This window comes from Drosophila gunungcola, chromosome 3R (genome assembly GCF_025200985.1).
Source record: "Drosophila gunungcola strain Sukarami chromosome 3R, Dgunungcola_SK_2, whole genome shotgun sequence".
NCBI lineage: Eukaryota > Metazoa > Arthropoda > Insecta > Diptera > Drosophilidae > Drosophila > Drosophila gunungcola.
The window spans coordinates 25,017,704-25,037,194 of record NC_069139.1 but is presented as its reverse complement, the minus strand read 5'-3'; the positions used below and the strand labels follow the sequence as shown (position 1 = coordinate 25,037,194).

Sequence of the window (19,491 nt, the reverse complement as noted above, 5' to 3'; positions counted from 1 at the left end):
ATTCGGAGGATAGATACGCATTTGTTCGACGTTCGATAAACATTTATTGGGCAATCCAATCACGGAACTCACGTCCCGGGGCCGTGACAGTTTCGTTAAAATGCTTTTTCTTTATCTGACTTATTTTTCTCTTTTCTGGTCTTATGCTGGCCCAGTCTTCGAGTTCCACAAGAATTATGTTTGCCATATGAAAAAGAAATAAATAATCCATTTTTGTATGCGAAAGGTATAGCTAAAGACTCGCAATGAAATCGAAACTTAACTCGAACATATTATGGAGTTATTCAATCAGTTGATATTATTTTGTAATCAAATAGGTGGGGGACATTTATTTTGGCGAAGCATAAACACTTTATTTAAAATTTGATTTTTAAAATTTAACAAATTCTTAACGTAAGATTTCTAAAAAATGTTTGAATTACAAAGTTAACAATATTAAAAAAAAATTATAATTACTAATGTGTTAAAAATACAAGAAACAAAATTTTCTCTATACAAAATATATTATTATTTATTATTATTTAGGTAACAATAACATTCGTAAAGCATTAATAATTTATTTTAACGAATTTGTCGTTAAGAATGTACCGTTTCTTAAGAATGTACCTCAAGACAATATCAAAAAATCATAATTATTATTAAAAATACAACAATTATTAATGACAAAAACAACAAAATATTAAATCCAAAAAATCTGTCAAAAAAGCCGCCTTAAAAGCGTAAGTGAGAATACAAATTTAATTTCATTGGAACATGTTTATCGGATAATAAAACATAATCATTTCTTTTTATTGCCTAAAAATATAGTTACTCTACCTACAATTTTTTGTATATGTTGAAAAATTTTAAAAAATGTTTTGAAATGTTTTGAAATTGATCTAACAAAACAGCTATCTTAATTGTTCAATAATGACACTATTCCATTTCCCCATAAAAATTTCCCCGTGTGTCTTTTGTATCTAAAATAAAGAAGATGAAACATAATCAACCATCAGAACGGTGATTGGAGGCCTAGTCATCTCTTTACAGGGCAATTTGTCACCACAAGGCACTTGGCCACTAAAAATCATTTAAGGCGAAATAAAAATATTTTTTACGGCCGTTTTTATAGTTGTTGCAACAATCTAATAACAATCGAAATAATTATCCAAACAAGCGACGGCAAATGTCAAAGCAGAAGCCCAGAAAATACAAAATACGAATTCGAGCCCAAAGAAGAAGAAGAAGCGGCGGCGGAAGAACGCACTCAACGCCGAAAATGAGCCATAAAACCCCAGTGCGAAATGCTACCGCTCTCTAGGCCACGCCTTCTTCACACGGAAGCCATAACGGCAGAGCCAAAGTGCCGATAACTCAAAAAGAGAGAGAGGTCGTTGGAGAGCCGCGTGGGTCAGAGAGGGATGCAGCAGGTCCTGGACTGGGTGAGCAAGCGAGAAGGCTGTGCGCACCATAATGGCTGCGCGATAAAAAGAGAGCGGCCAGAGCGAGATGGCAGTCTCACACGCCGCCACGTGTCGCTCTCGCATTAAGACAAGTAAATCGGCCATTGAGCATAATCGATAACGCAGCTCTTCGTGAGAATGTCTTTTCTCACGCTCTCTCTCTCTGCCGACGTCGCTGTCGCTGCCTCTGCCGACGTCGTCCCCCATAACTGTCGTGGGTAATGGCCGTTTTAAGTGCGACTGAGATGGCCTCATAATCGTTTGCTGAATGTGGCTCAATTGTCTCACTTGCTGCTCTCTATTCGCGCTGAACTCTCTCTGTGTTCGCCCATGTTTGCTTATTAATTAGAATCGATTTAATTGCCCAGTGAAGTGACCATTTCGCTGCGTAAAAAAGTCCCTGGGAAAAGAAAAGCTCTCTTTTGGCCCGCTCTCTTTTGCCCTTTTGTTTTTGCAAAGTGTGAGCGAGAGCGAGAGTGTATCCAAAGAAGAGCGCGCGCATCTTCCCATCTCGCATGGCTGTTAGAGGGGGACATAAAATGTGCCAGGCAGTTAAAATGTAGATTTAAGTAAGTGGAAACGAGATCGTTACGTTGGCGCATAAAAATAAAAATCATTGTGCTCAGGCACTGATTGAAAAAAAAAAACGAAACGGAAAAAAGAGCGCAAAGGCAACAGGCGAACTTCCACTCAACGGAGGAAAAGCGAGTGGAAAAGCGAGAGCAGCGAACATGTTGCGAGTGCTTTTCCATATCAATCAGGAATCACCTTAAACTTGTTTTTCCACCTCCTCCTTCTCCTTTCGAAATTCATCGCTTCTTGTTGCTCGCTGCTTTTTAAGATTCTTTTCATTTTCGTTTTATGGTTTTTATGGGTTTTATGCGGGTCTTTATGACTTTTATGGGGTTTAGTGCGTGCCAAAAACAGAGGAAAAAAACAACAGCCCCCCAGCAGCAACAATTTTAATTGAATAATGCCGGCGTCGGCGGTTTGCTGTTGTTGTGGCTTAAAGGCGTCGGTAATTAGCCAGAGATAAACATTTAATTGGCAAATTCAAAATTGGAAACTGCCATGAAGTCCACGCCGACTTTTTCCAATTTCCCTGGCCATATGCATTCTAATTGGGTCAAAGAACTCGAAAATACTGTTGTTTTCATCCGCGGCGCCACGCTTCTTGAATGGCAGTTTCTTGGGGGGCGGTTTCGGGTGGGTCTTAAAGCAATGTAATATTAAAAACATGCTTCTCCGCCCACCTTAGTTAATTGGTTTATTTATCGTGATAAAAATGTTGATTGAAGACATTTTTGGGAACTAACGAAAGACAAAAAAAAAATATACTTCAAAAGAATAAACATTGAGTTCCTTTAAAATTATTGTACAAATTATATTAAGTGAGAACAATCAACTTATATGTATACATTTCATAGCACATATTATGAAAATAAAATTGTAGAAAATGCATTATATGGCTATTTCATATGAATGGGTTATTAAAAAACGCAAATAATATTTTAAGACTATTAGAATCGAAATCAGAAATTAAATATAAAATTTAAATTTAATTAATTAAAGCATTTTTATTCTGATATATTTTCATTTCTATCAGTTATCTTAACATTTTTCAGTGTGAGCATAAGGTTAAAAGTTTTAAGCTAAAATTTTTTATGGTTTTCAGTAAAATTAGTTATTTGGTATTTAAAAGTGCCACACTGCGTATGAGCGATTAGCTTGGACACTAGGATTCACTTTACTTTGTAAATATTATAAGCACCGAAGTACCTTACTTATACTGTTCCGCCCCATATTTAATACCCAACCTTACATGTATATCTTACCGAACGAAGGGAAACCCAACGAAATGCCCGCTTACACAGTAAGTAATTATTGTTTGTATGAGCCCGATTCCAATTATGCACTTGCAACTTTTGCGGTTGCGGAAGAGGTAAATTGATAAATTATAAAAAAGAAACTTAATAATATAAATAAGACGGAGCACAACCTGTCGCATTGGCTCACAACTCTGGCGGTAATTGGCAAACTGGAGGCACTGGCCGCAGTTAATTGCGACTTTTAATATCCTGACCCTCTTTGCTGGTTGCTGGATTTTTTTTGCGAGGGAAGGGAATACGATCGGGAAGTGAGTGTAAACACGACATGAAATGTTGCACGGCCACTTGGCCACCTCGAAGTGGCTCAGATGGACGGAGGCGACCCCCCGTGGCATGCTACTCCTTTCGGCTTTCCCTGCAAAGGATGGAATTTATGGTCGGGGCTGAGGGCTTGTGTAATTGCCACGCAATGCTGCATCCGCATCCGCACACGATTTTCAATTTACAAAAATTAAAAAAGAAAATATGAGACATAGAGTGGAGGAAAAACAAACAAGGTGCCATATCCTTTTGGCACGGCACGTCCTTTTCACGGACACATGTGGATCGCCGGCGTGGAATGTTCTTTTAATGGACTCTGCACTCTCACACTGCACCGCATCCTTTCGCCGCGTGTGCCGCGCTGTTTGATTGCCGTGAATAGCTGGCTGCAGGACTGTTATCCTTTCCTTTCCGTTCCTTTCCGCCCTTTGTTCCATCAACGCAGATGTCATATATTTCCCGTCGTCCTGCCGAGCAATTATGGCATGCTAAAAGCACTCGGACAACAGCTGACCAGCTGGCAGATCCTTTACGGTCCGAATTCTGAAAGAAATTGGAAGGGAGTTTTTCCTTGACAATCGATTTTGTAGTTTCTAAAGATTTTTTTTTTTATATTTTAGTTTCATTTATAAGTGGCTAACAGAATCTCAATATATTTAAGTTTAATTTTTTACATATTCTCATAAAATTAACTACCATAACAACCTTTACCTTAGTAATAGAATTTATTTAATCTTAAAATATATTACAACATAAACCATGTAATGGTTAAGAAATACGACATTGTCCCAGCTTTGTCATATAAATATTCAAAGAGCAACCTAAAATGGCCCTAGAAGTTGTCTTGTAAAAAGACAGGAGAAGAGCTTAATGGTTCCTTCAAACTGCCACGGATGATGCATGGTACAGTCAAGCCAAGAAGTCGAGAGTGGCTCTGGAGGACCAAGTGACACTGGAACCCCCGAAAAGCCCCCAGAAGTCCATGGACCCACAGATGCGATGGCGCGGCGTCAAATGCGACGCTGAATTTATTACGGGGGACTTTATTTATGCGCTTATCGCGTTGCCAGTGCCGGCCTTAGCACGTTGTCAAGTGTTTATCTTGGCCTCGGACCCGGACCCGGACCCGATCCCAACCCGTGCCCCATCCTCCATTCCGGGGCCCAAAACCAGATCCCCGGCCAGAGCGAAATGAAATACCAAAAAGCTTAAAATTGAATTTATGACTGCACCTAAATCATGCGTCGAAAAGACAACACAACTTACGAATATGCGAGTGTTTTCGGGCGCGAGAGTGTGTGTGTTTCTGAATGAGCCTGTCGCATGATTTAGGGCCGCCGAGTCGCAGTCGAGAAATTTAAATAATAAATATTCCATAGTTACACAAACGCACATACGCACAAAAGCCAGAAAATGGAGGCCCAAGCCCAATTTCGATTCCAAAATCCAACCAATTCGTAAAATATTCAAAGCGAGCGCGACTAAATCAAAACGTTGTCGAAATAAAACGTTTGAAAATTGAATTTGGCTTGGGCGAAATTGAAAAGCATTTGTAACGGAAATGAAAATCGTTCGAGGGTGGAAACGAACAAAACTCGATTCACTCTGACTCTGAATTTAAATTAAGAAATTTATCTTCTCAATGGCCTTTGTCTGTGTGTGTGCGTCTTTGTTGTTGGCCCAATGTAATTTTTTCGAACATCTCCCACCTTTTTTGGGACCATAAAACTAAATGAATTCAATTCCTTTGTTTTGGCAAGCGTTTTCGCTTCGAGTTCTAAGATTGCCATCGGCCGAAACTTGATATTCAATACTTTGTTTGTTTTTTACTAAATTTTAAATTTATTTGCTCTGAAAACGAGTCTCATGAAGTTATTAAAATTAGCCTGCGAGATAAATTTAATCGCGCCGTTTTGCACCTCTTCTAACAATTTGTACTCGAGCGGAGAGCAACGATTTCGAGCGGGTTTGAAATGGCTTTTATGGCCGACTTCATGGCTAATAAAAATTTGCATTGTTTGGCCCGCAAGTATTCAATTCAGCTGGTCGAAACCAGATCGGTTGTGGCCAAGTCCGACGCTTTCATAAATTAGCAAGCCAACTGCCACGGGAATTAGCATACGAAATTACGCTTCTTAAAGATAAATACCTTAAATTGGTTGTTATTTAGAAGTCCATAACATAAATTCGAAAAGCAAATAATGCCATTTGTCAATGGGATTACGAATTTGGGGCTGCAATATTTTCACAGTTTTATTGTTTTTTGCCCATCTCAAATGAGTCGATTCGACAATTTGTCGTTAAAAATAATGAAATCATGTGTTAATGAGTAAGGCTCTATTTTATATGCGATACCTTGAGTGGGTTATGGTGTTCTGAGGAGTGTTGTTTAAGTATTAGGTGAGTTTCCTCAGAAACCTAGTTAGCATACAATCTTATATATTTAACTATGTAAATTTCGGGGAAACTCAAAGAAAAAAAAATTTGATAATTATGGGAAATGGGTACACGGGAATTTACATCATTGATGAACAAATTCATTTTATAAAATACGTGTTTTAGTTGAATTTGTTTTTAGGATTATAAACATTTCCATAAAAATTAATCTTTTAATAGTGCCTTAAAGAACCACTGGTACTGACTTTAAGTGGGCTATGAAATTGTCTATAAATATACTTCAAAATGTTATTTTGGTTTACTTACGATAAGTCCTAAATCCTTTTGGGAGAATATCTCAAGTTGCTCCTTCGTCCATTTAACACTTTCCCTTTAATTTTCAATTACAGAGCACTCACAGAGCAGATGAATTGTCATGTAGTCCGATTTCCACCCCAGGATTTTGTATATTTCACAACTCTCGAGGATTGTTTTCCATTTTGGGCACATTAAAAATTCAGAACGCGTTGAGGTGAGTCCACATGTACAAGTATTATATGTATGTTGCACATTATTTATGGGAGCTTCGGAGTTTCGGAGTCCGTAATCAAAACTGGGCTTCAGATGCTGGTGATATGTATGTGGGGCGGGGAAGTGTGTCAGTGGGCCGACGGAAGGGTAGCTGAAGGATATATTTGGGCCAGTTGGACAAAAGGCCATGGCAATTTGTGCCATGTGTGTGCGACGTGTCCCTTTCGCCGCTCGAGTGGCACAAACGAAAGGGCCAAAACAGAGCGCAAAAAACCAGATATACTGACCACCGGCCAATGACCGGACCTGGAGCCAAAAGGCCTGGATTCCTGCTCGAGCAGCTCATTTGCATTTTCAGGAGCGGAGGCAGGGAAAGTGTTTCCAAATTGCCACTCTATGTCCTGCATTTTTCTCTTTGTCAGTCTGTGTTTTTTTTTTTTTAATTTCAGTTGCCAGTTGGTCTGTTGGTTTTTCTAATTATCGTAGGAATTTTCCATTTCGTAAGTTCCATTCTTTTTGGGTGTTATTTATCGTTTTTAATGCCGCCCGACCTTTTGACCTCTTCGCAGTTCGGGGGATTCGGAAAGTTTCGTATATTGGTGGTTGAATTATGCCTAAACAGCGATAGTCATCTAATTAAATGAGTTATGGCGCCGGCATAACGCCGAGTTTCTCGCTTTCGGATAAGCGCTTGCCTAATCCCGCCCCGGGGCCAAAACCCAAAACCAAACCAAATTCGGGCCCAGAGATAGTAAAATAGTCCGACTTGGGCTCAGGGGATTTATGAGCTCGCATTTTGCATAGTTTGAAATGGCACAGAGCCCGAACTTGGACACAATTCATTTTGCCGGCCACAAATCTCTCGTTTTGCATTCGGCGGCCATGAATCATGACTAAAAGTGGGAGTGGATTTGGATAAAGCGGTTCTAAAAGTTTAAATTACAATGGGTGGGAGCATAAAAAAAGAGTTAAAAATAATAATAGCCTTTTATTAATATTATTATTATTATTATTATTATTATTATTATTATTATTATTATTATTATTATTATTATTATTATTATTATTATTATTATTATTATTATTATTATTATTATTATTATTATTATTATTATTATTATTATTATTATTATTATTATTATTATTATTAGTATTATTATTATTCTTACTATTATTATTATTATTATTATTATTATTATCATTATTGTTGTTTAGCCATTTTAATTTGTTCGTAATGGCATTAGAAAATATTGATTAACAGTTAAATTAAATTTACAAACTTTGAAGGAAACTTAAATAAAAGTACAAATTTAATACAAAATAAACTTATAGAAATTTGTTTAATAGAAAGGTAAATAAACGTTGATATAAAAATATGTTAAGTAAAGTAACCAAAACTTTACAAAATACTGCCACAAGAAGGAACTTTCACGACGATTCTCATCCAGAATATATGAAGGATACACCAAATATCCAAATTTCATAATTTGGAATTAAAGCAGTTTTCGTAATATAGTATAATTTGGCTGTAAATGGTATTAATTTGTTTAATTAGAAAATTTTCTAGAACACAAAGGTGACACCAAAATGCATACTCCCAAAGTCAACACTTTTAGTAATAAGAAAAAATGCTGCCAATAAATACAATTTTTCCACCGTACCTTCGAGTTTAAGCCGTTAAATGCAAAGCCTCCTGCTGAACGGGAACGGTCAAAATCGGCCTGTTTCGGGTTGCCGTTGAATGGCATCGGAATTTATGCACATTTTATTGACCAGCACGGAGAGAAAAGAACGGAGCAGAGTTGAGAGTTGTTTGTTGGGCCAACAACATGTCCGAAAGTGTTTTATGGCCGTTTGTGGGCGCTCGAGTGGCCATTTTGGGTCGATCTGGGGATCTGGGTGTCTGGGGACTCGGAGGGACATGCACTCCCATATGCACTCGCTGGACTTGTCCGACAAGCACTTCTGCCCGAGGAGACGAGGGGCCCTGAATACAGATGAGCCTTTGGCCAGATGAGTGTTGTACTAAATACTAAACACCCGCCACTATTCGCAACTCCGCCGGCTCTGATTTATGGCTCATGAAAGGGGCTTTAAGCTAAGCCCAGCAATTGGAATTAGTTTAAGTCGCCGCCGGCGAGTCAACGACCTGCGACAAAGCGGTTCAAAGTCAAAAAGTCAATTATACGGATACCTAAAAATACAACGGCGGGCTGGAGTGGAAATCTCGTTAAAAGCCAATAACAGACGCCATCAAATGTGCATGAAAATTAAATGAAAACGGCTTGATGAGGCTGCCTGCGGGAGGAGAAAGTCGGAGAAGCCACGCGACCACTTGAACTTGGGCGGGAATATCAGTTCTTGTGTGCAGTAATTCGAACTGACCTCGGCAGATCCCATTGGAGGGCAAGTTCAATGGCATTCGGGTACACAACTGGGGATTCCGGGGGGAGTGGGGATCAAAGGCCGCATCGAGATAAGAAATTTCAGATAAGTTTAATTTATTCGAAACCCACTGCCATCTGTTGCAAAGTGCGAGGGACCAACACTTATTTAATCAACACGATAGGCGTATGCTGAACACTAATTATAAATCCGATATAAAAACATTGAACATGGGGGCTTAATTTGAAAGTGGGTAAAGGGAAAGTGGGTGAGTGCACTTTCTAGTTTCATTTCATACGAGACTTAATAAGTGCTTTTAAAATGTGTTATGGTTTAGCCTTTTTTTCTAATATTTTAAATATTAATGCTCATATCCTAATTCATATTCATATGCATTTTTATGTTAAAACAAGAAATTATGATTTTTAGGCGTTTCTTAAAATTGTACATAAACCCTTATCGAAATTTATTGTGCTTCTTTTCGATATATGGTTCGAGATAAGAAAACTTTGCTCATGAAAACACAAATACATTTTTTTTTATGCTATGAGAATGAGAATTTTAAACTTTTCAGCAATTTTAAGCTCACAAGAAACCTGTGCCCTCAACATCAAAACAAATTTATATTTAAGAGTTCAACCTGCCAAATAAATTCAGTACTACCTTACAATTCACACTGAGCTGTCAGTTCACTCCCTGTCCTGAAATATACAACATTTATACACATCACACGAAAAGAAATGAATCGTATACTGGAGCAGGTGATCCATCAGAACGGAACCACAGTGGATCGCATATTATCGGAGCACACCATAGGATACGTGGTTTCCGACAACATGGCAAATGCGGTGGCCGAAACGTCTTTCGACAACACCAGTGCCCAGGCGATCGTGAAGCACTTAAATGGGCTCCTGGTGAGCACCTGCCAAAGTGTCATCCGGGACATTGACCCGGCCAACAAGCTGTGCTTCATGCGCCTGGCCACTCGCAAGTTCGAGTACCTGGTGGCCCCCGAGGAGTACTTTACCATCACAGTCGTTCAGTGAGAGAAAAGGATACGATTAAGCAGTTACAAATCCAGAGTTAAGATTGAATTTTTGAAGTCTTTGGCGCATAACCTAATAATTTGCTGAAACTTTTAAGAAACAATCTCCTAGGATTGCCCAATATTTTTAGGATTTGGTTTCTTAAAATAACTAGGCAAGTTTAGCCACCAGTATAAAGCCAATACTCTTGCCATCTTCATGAAATGTTATTAAAAACAAAATATGGAATAAGGGGTGTTTTGTTTTTACAAATAAATACTTTAAAATATTCATTTTTGGGGTAGACTAAAGCGTAATATATACAAGGTAAACCGGAAAAGCTAACTTTTGATAGGGAAATAAGAAAAAAAGTTATTTTCCTTTTAATCGACGGAAACAACGAGAAAACCATTTACAAAAAAACTGTAACAATTTTGATGAATAATTAAAAAACAATTTTAACACTTCGCACGTTTTTTAAATATTTCTAGATTTTACTTAAAATTGAAAGTTCTATTTAATATTTCATTTGAATTTTGTGAATATCTTATGAAACAACAATTAATTTGTGTACATGTCTTATTCATAAGATTCGAAAAATTAAAATTGCTAATATACGTTGAATACAAATGAGACGACTGTAAAATGTCGATCAAAGTTGGTGGCCAAAAGAGTCTTTTGAATATGGGGTGGCGATGGTCTTGAACCCCTTCGAATGGCAAACAAACACAAGAAGAATGCTTAAGTCAACAGGGCTGCCCGAAAATCCTTTATAATGCCCCGGCGACGTTCCGATCCCGATTATTTACGACATGGCTTCATCGGGCCTGGAATCTATCTGTGAGAATGCGGCATCTAATGCGATAATTCAGGAGATTTACTTCTGTCAACATGACCATTTTGTCCGCCCGGTTTTCGGGGTGGAAATGTGGCCTTTGACCTTTTTCCTTTTGCTGCTTCCATCTTGCTGCCACAATGGAGGCTGCCTGCTATTTTAATTTAAAATGGCAGGACTCGTAACTCATTTTTACGACGCACCCTCCGGGCAGATGAATGTGTACGAGTGTATCTTGTCCTATTTTTACGGATCCCTTGCAGGGGTTGCTCCTCGCCGGCTTCAATAACTTATCTGTATCTGGCCTTTTTACCCGATTTTCAACCCGGGTCCATAATCACCACGAGACGCTCCTGGGGTGCTTTGTGCGCTGCCAGCTATCTTTAAGCAGTTTCCCATTGTCTGGCGTCGTTTTGTGGTGCTGGGTAAATATGAAATTGTACAAATTTGTTCAGAAACTTGATTCAACTGGCTCTCGGCACAATGGGCCAACTTCGATGGTGGCAAGGTCGAGCGTTTTCCCCCCACCTCGGCTGTCAGAATTGCGCACTTCATTTGAGGCAGCGTGAAATGAAATTACTCCACGGTTCATTCCCAGTGACGACTTTATTCGTGCGAAATTATCAATGCCCGGGCGAATTCGAAACACTTTGAATTAAATTCGAATAAAACGTTTTCCAAGCCATCGTGAAGAGGATGTCCACGGCCAACTCACTCGCAATTCATAATTAACATTTTATGGACTCGTCAGGCGGCTACCGTTCCCATCTGCCGGTGTTCACTGTACGGGTGTGCCAACACGCTCTATGAATTCAATTAAGTTGTGCCGCAAACCTGAAAGTGAAGTTGCAACACGACTCAGGCAATGAATGTGATGAATACTCAAGCGCAACATCTGCTCTTTAATTATTTATTTATTTCTACTCATAACTAATACAAAATTGTTATTATTTGTAAGAGTTTAAGTTAATTAGATTTTACGTGTTTTATTTTAGATCTTACATTTAGGTAACATACATAAGGCAAAAACACTTGACTTTTGAAAACTTTTTTTTAATATACTCATAAAAAGAAGATATACTCATAAGAAGAAGACGTACGATTTTATAACTTTGTATGTCTATATTAAAAAGGAAGGTTGACCAGCCAAAGAATTACTTTTACCAACTGAGTTCAACTATCAGTGGAGATTACAAACAAACTATGAGCTCAAAAAGTATTTTATTTTATTTAAACAATTAAAATGTCTCAAAAATAAAAAAAACATTTTCAAAATGACGAAACTTTTAACTTTTTTATAATTTTAAATAATGTGGTTTTATTCCGATGACATTTAATAACATCAAAATGATTAAAATTAAAAAAAATATCCGAGGAAGGTATTAAAGTTTTTCTGTAATAGTTATTTTAACGCCGACGGCTATCTGCGAGAAAAAAAGAGAGGCGCATGGAGAATCGAGGAGAACGAGCGCCTTGAAATACTCACTCAAACGAAAAGGCCAAGCCCATTTTCATGCTGGTGGTGGTGATGAAATGCTGGATTTTTTCTGGCTCGTTCAACCACCGCGCCACATTTCCAGTTTTGACTCGCAGCGGCGCAGACGTCGCTTGGTGGGGGCGGATGAGCGATTTCTTGCCAGAAGACCAAAACCAAAATTATTGTTGGACAAAAAATAAGCAGAGAATAAGAAAAAAAAACAAATTCAAAACCAAAAGTACCCGAAAATTTTTTAGTCAGTGCAAATATTAAGTAAATCAAAAAAAGCGAGATAATAAGTTTGTTGCAACATTTTATTTCGTTTGAAATTTAACGGATAAAAGGATGGAGTTTCACATATTGTTCGGCAGATGGCAGCACTGTTTCAAATGCGCCATCTATGGGTTCTGTTATCACTAGTTTGAGAGCCACTTGGCAGTCCAGTTTTAGAGCTACTGTTACTCCTTCGAAGTTTTTCTCTGTTACGTAACAGACATATGTTTAAATAAAATGTTACACATAGAAGAAATATCATAAATTATCTGCGAACATTTGTATGGTTCTTTTTGAATCTTTTGCTCTTTTTCGCTTAGCTGTGAAGTTTGACCCACAATGCCACTCTGCATTTTCAGACCAAGGGGGTAAGGACCGTCGTTCGTCATTTATACTTATAGTGTATACAAATGGGTAATTTAATTTAAAAACAAAGGTTGCAACACTATAAAGAAGATACTTCCTATCATGTAAAGTATATCTATTCATCACTAGCATTGGCAGCCGAGTAAATCCAACTTCTTCGCTATATTATGTCATCTGAAGTAAATTTTCTCGAATGTCTGTACATTTTAGAGCCTCTGCGATCAGGCGACTATAGAATCCGAAATATACCCGTTTATTCCCAATTTCAAAAATCTGAATATATATCACCTTGAAAAAAAGACGCCTACAAGCCGATATTCATTCTATCGCTTCTATATGTATACTGTACTTTTTTTTAAAGCAACTATAAAAAAATTTATTTGGTGGTAAAACTTATTTTGCGGGATTTACGTTGGTACTCACATACTTCCACACTTTTTGGGAGGCAAATGAATAACAACTAAGCTAAGTAATTTATTTACTGTTTATTAACAGTACTATGTTGATTAAAACAGCGGAATTTTTGGAAGTTTTTGGGTATAACGCATACAAACATACACAAAGTTTGATTCGAATTTTTCTGTAAAGTTACAATAATATTGCCCTATTATTAATATATTTTAAGTAAATTAAAATTATCTAATTTATAATTTTATCTGCAGAATTGGTTGACTGTACCAATTCTTTTTAGTTTGTGATGCTCTCCAAGGTATTTAATCCTTTATAAATTGATAGAAAACAAAACAGCTTAGAATCATCATAGAATCATTATAAGAAATTTGTTTCAGTTACCACCTCTATTGTTTAAAATGTTTCGGGAATCAGGTTACCTTATATATATATATATATATATATATATATATATATATATATATATATATATATATATATATATATATATATTTCCGCTTTCCGCATATTCCCGCTCCGGTTAACGATCAACTTGCACTGGTTAAGGGGTCAACGGAGCATATTGCCAATCAAAGACTTCAATTCAATTTCCCCGACTTGCCAGGGACGATAATGGCAATGGGGCATAAAGCCAAGTGCGGGTGTTGCAGCGCAAACGATTCCATTCAAAATCGGAGCAATCAAAGCATCAAGATGTCAGTAAACGCGGTTAAGACAACAAAATTACTTTGAGCATCGTTAGGGCCACGATTCCGGCTCAAAACTGGGGGATTTCTGGGGACGTTGAAGGGGAAAAACATGAAAATCATCTTTCGACGCGATTCGCAGCATCCAGCCATCGCCATCCGGCTAAAACAGAACACCAATTGCAATCAGGGGAAGTGGGCGGAAGAGGGTTTCATACTTGGAGTTGTTGGCTTCGAGTTGCACATGTGATGGCCAGAAAAATAAGGAAAAATAAGGAAAAAGGCAAGCCATAACAGAGACAGCCAGCAAGTGCAGAGAAAGGAACCGAAGGAGGCAACGACTGCTTTTCATTCGGCTGCCGGCAGTGTCCATCTAGTTAGGAATCAACTGGTTTTCCTTACAGTATATCCTCACTGCTTCAGCAGTCTGTATTTCAAACTGAACCCAACATCAGAACTACATAAGTTTGCAAAGTGGTTTAAAGTATAAGTGCAAGAAGATCTCTAGAAGACCATTTGATATTAAATTAATTTTTTTCTAATACATAACATATTTATGCAGCAACCGTGTAACTAAGTCTTCCAAGACTTAATCGAAGGAAAATTAGAAAATGTTATGTTATTTAAATATGAATTTATTATTAAATATGAATTTTTGTAAGTAACTTTGTAATTTTTGTAGGAAACTAAACGAACTATTAAATTTAAATTGATTAAAAAAATATTTTATTTCGTTATTATAATAAAATAATATTGATAACTTCCTATAAATTTTATTTAAAAAAAAATGATCAAATATAATATAACAAGAACAATTTATTAGGACAGAATGTCTTGGTAAATAATATAAGACATAAATATTTTATTTAAACAAATAGCTCCTTTTGTGTACTTCAGTTCACAATACAGCTTCCCACAACGCAATAGAGCACCACCCACGCCAAACTGAACTCTGCACCAACCCAAAATTCTGCCCTCCATATCCGTGGATTCAACTTCATCTAAGCTGATGCAACACCGATACAGATACGATTTCGTCGCTCCTCAGTCGAAATTGCCGTCTCTTTCTCCGCTCGTGTTGCCGTCCCTGTCCCCGTCTCATTGTTCGTCTCGGTTCAGTTTGGTTTGGTTCCGTAAATTACACTTTTGATTTTTAGTGGCCGTAAAATAATCGTAAATGTCGTGGTTATTGCGACCGAAAGTGCCCATTTTGAGTACTCCCCTTCCAGCGCTCCCCTCTAACTGATATTTTCGCTCAGTGCAGCTTGTCGATGTCGGTTGGGACGTGCTGCCACTGCACAAACAGCACGAATGCCCTCCAGTGCAGCCATGTCTTAAGAGCCAAAAAAAGCCAGATAAGTCTTTAGAAAAACGTGTTAAACTCAGTGGTTACTAATAAATTACTACATGTGTATTTATACTTAAATAATCATCATGCATGAGTTTCATTAAAAGTATTTTCTAGTTCACAAAGGATTTTAAAAATTTATGTTCACAAGAAAACCAATTTTTATATATTGTTTACTACTGATTCCTGAAAAACCTAACTATATTTTAAAACACAAAGTAAATAATAAAAATTATTTAATGCATTGCAATCGGGCATTTAAACTAATGTTAATAGTCGTTTAAAAACTATTTCTCAGCACCCAAAAAAAAACGCACCATGTCCTTAAATAGATTGAAAATCGGAGAAAAAACTTTTTTAAAACTAACAACTATTTAAAGCTCGTGTTACTGCTAAAAAGTGACTAAATTTTGAGCCTTAACAAGTACAACATTTTTATACAGTCTCGCAAAACAATTACTAAATTCTCGCTAAAAAAATTTCTGACGAAATAAAACATATGCTGTCACAAACTGAACGATAGATGATTCGTGTTATGTCCGTTTAATGTCCAAATAAATATTGTTTCTGAAATCGATTGCGAAGTCTTTAGAACAGGACATTTTATTTGATCTAAGACCGAATAAAACAGTATCCATTTAAGACCTTAATATATTAAAATTTCATGAACTAAAATACATAAAAGGTACTCATTTAAATAAAAGCCGTAAAAGCTTTTTATAAAACTTAACAATTCTTAGCCACTGTTTTGCTTTACTTATTTACCTCATTTAAAACGCCATAGCTGGTGGCAAGATATCCAAATTGGCAGCACGGATTCACTCCGTGTTGCACCGCTCCCTCTGCAGCAACCACCCCTTTTTGACCAACTCGCTAAGCAAGCTGCACTTGTTGTTTTTAATAAGTGTCTGGTTGTTGGCTGGTTGTTGTTGCTGCTGCTGTGGCTGGCTTTCTTCCTTTGATGTTTCGATTAAGTTCGGAGTTCGCGTTCGTTGCCGAACTGGTTGGTTGGGTCTCCCCAACCCCCCGGCACCCCAACCCCCTAATCACCCCTTTACGCCCCCCTTCCCTGAGAGGGAGCATTTTGGCTTAAGTTTATGGCCATTTCGTTCGTTTCACTGTCTCTGTTTCTGGCTGTGCTCCTCGTTGGCTTGATTTTCTTGAGCATTTCACCCATTTGCCATTTACCTTTGGTTTTGTTGGGCTTGTGCTGGAAATTTTCTCACATCGCCGCTCTGACGCAACTGGTTGCCCATTGGTCCGATCCCCTTCCCGCTGACCTCTGCCCAACTCACTATCCACCGCCCACCGCTCGCAAATTTCGAATTTGATTTTATTGTTATGATTTCAATTGTTTTCGCAACGTAAACACTGGAAATTTTCAGACCAGGCCATGTTGAGTTGTCGGTTAAATAATTTACCATTTTTATTGCACTCCGCCAGGGAGATTTTGCATTTAGCGCATAGTGTTCGAGTGACTCAGGGCAAGAGGACCAGAATATAAGAAACCGCAGCTATGTTAAGCAAATTCTCAAATGAATAATCAATAGCTTCAGACAAATTCTCAAAGGAATAATCTATAGCTTCAGACATGTTTCTTATAGCTCTATAGGATTTAGTTTCTAGCAATAGGTTTGTAATTTACAAAAATTTCTTAAATTTACCTCCCTTTATGTTGTGAAAACCTCGCATTTGAGTAACAAACTAGTCAAAAATATTAAAAATAAAAATAAAAAACAGTGTTCTAATAAATATTTGTATTTTTAAAAATTCATAACGAAACTATTTTCATAATAACGAAACTATTTTATTTGGCTAGCGAGTTCAGAACAATATTAATGTTTATTTAACTACATTTAGTAAGTTTTAAAATTTTTAAGAATAAAATTAAATGATTAATGCATATTAGTGTCAAGGAAAAAAACCTTCATTCTGGATGCTTAGCATATATTTATCTAACCACTTAATTAGTCATATTATAGCCTAATCCCCGATTTATTTGCTCTCTATATTGAAAGCCAGCTTATTACCATACACAGACAGTTGCCACAAGTTACGTTAAACGCCCAATTTCACAAAAACAATTACAGTAAAGCAACGCCGAAGGTGATAATAATACCAATATGCTCTGGTAATCGTTTTGAGGCCAGACCCTCCCAGGACTCGAAACGAAGGTCGCCTTCCCGAAACTACAAAAAATAATAGATCGGCGAAGAAACCCAAAGTCAAAACCATATCAATTCATAAATCATAAAAATGTGTCATAAAAAATATTGCAGCCATAAATGGGAATGGAAATGGTAATGCTGCCTTTCAACATGTCCTCGAGAGCGTAAAAAATGCCAAGGCGAACGATACTTTTTAGCTGACCTTAGGAGATTTGTTTTGACTCGTTGTTATCGCATCTCCGACGAGCCCAAAAAGGACACCCAGGTATTGTCTGACTATGCCAGCTCGATTATAGCCGGCCCGGTAATAAATCATAAAAATATGCCTCAGCCGCCCAAATCGGGAATGAGGAGAGAGGAGAGGCATAGGTCTCGTTACACGGTGGATTCGTAAATCCCCTGTAAAATTGGTGGTGTCCCTCGGTAGGTACTATATATTCGGGCCGATCGCGCCCTCGAGCATCTGATAACAAAACCACCGGCATGGCCAATGCCCAGGCAAACAAAGAGCCAACAACTTTCTCTTTTGCGCCAGCCGATTCGGGCCGCATTCATCCTTGCCAAATATGAGAATTTTGATTTATTTGCCAAAAAAATATTCCAGAGGTGGCCGTTTGTTGGGCTGTCAGTAAGAGGCGCCTGAAACTATTTCCATGTATCTGCATTTCTTATTTTGAGTGTCGAATTGTATTTTTGAGATCAATTATTGAATATCCAATTATTTGTATTATAATGCAAGACATATATTTAAGTGCACAAATGTTGCCTTAATTAAAGATTGTTTATTAAGCATCTGACTCACTTTCTTTAACTCTAATCCCCAGCACATTATCACTTGCCATTGGACCGAGATGACTTCATTTTCATGCCATATGCCTTTGGATGTCAGTGCTGTACTTGTGGTTCCACCCGCTCATCCTTAAGTTGCTGCCATGATTTACTACAAGCAGATGATTTAATATAACCGCACATACTATATGGATGTAGACACACACGCACACAACCGGCCGGAGTGCACTTCAGATGCATTCGATTTCGACTGCACTGGAAACTGGAACCCGTTGAACAGGCCCAGAATCGGAGGCAGACACAGTACACATGTTGCCAGTGAAGCGTCGATTTGGAGGAAAAACGGGACGACCGTTCAAGTTCCTCCATCTTGAAAACTGACGCCTCTAAGAAGCGGTTCCAAAAGATGAGATTTCTATTTGGATATGATATCAGTAAGAACTAAGAAACATTTTGAACTTAGTTTATTTAGTTAAAAGTGTCTTAAAATTTGAAACGATAATTAAAATATTATTATTACTGATTAAATTACCATCTATATTGTTTGGATACATGTTTTTTTACATTACTTAAGTCAAGGCAATTTATAAACTCAAAATAATAAAATAAATTCAAAATAAATTTTATAACAAGTTTCTAAGCGCAAAAAAATATAAAAAAATGCTTTGTGTAATAAAATGTTTACAAGAAATACAAAATAATTTTTTAAATTAAGTTGTTTTGTCAAAATCGTTGTATTCAAAGAAGAAAAAATTGAAACATATAAACAATAGCATCTCTTAAAGATTTATTTATTTTAATTTTAATGGGTTACACAAGTCCAAATCCATTTTAAATCTTTTCTTTTAACAATTTTCCATGCAAAAAATGTTAAAATATCTCAGAATTGTGAAATTAATTGTTATGTTTCTAAGTACTAATAAAAACGCTGTAAAAACAAATTGTACAAATTATGACTACATTTATGACCCCAACGAAATGAACTTCCTCCAGTGCGTAAATCAAGGCGTCAACGAGCTGCGACCTTGCGGAGCGCTCATCAAGATGCTGGCCAAATCCGACGTCAAAACAAATCGTTAAAAGGCCATAAAAGCCACAGCCATATGCAATCACTGAGCCCCGGCGAAGGCAAATGCATTCGAATAAAATTTTACCGCCATTTCCTCGGGCATCATCAGCGGCATGAGGAGCAGAGCAGGGCATCAAACTAACGGGCGGCAGCATCCGAG

The 19,491-nt window shown here is 37.4% G+C and overlaps 1 protein-coding gene and 1 long non-coding RNA gene across 2 annotated transcripts in view; both read left to right on the top strand.

Moving 5' to 3' along the window:
* The window catches only part of LOC128265066 (uncharacterized), a 28,317-nt gene extending 9,500 nt beyond the window's left edge, over positions 1–18,817 (top strand). The window contains exons 2-3 of the long non-coding RNA XR_008268799.1: positions 6,379–6,500; positions 18,298–18,817. This is a non-coding gene — a long non-coding RNA (uncharacterized LOC128265066). The remainder of the gene's footprint in view (positions 1–6,378; positions 6,501–18,297) is intronic.
* Positions 9,482–10,202, top strand: LOC128265057 (dynein light chain roadblock-type 1). The gene has a single exon (XM_053000848.1). It carries the CDS (start codon positions 9,625–9,627, stop codon positions 9,928–9,930), a length of 306 nt encoding a protein of 101 aa, XP_052856808.1. The 5' UTR covers positions 9,482–9,624; the 3' UTR covers positions 9,931–10,202.
* Positions 18,818–19,491: the final 674 nt, after the last annotated feature.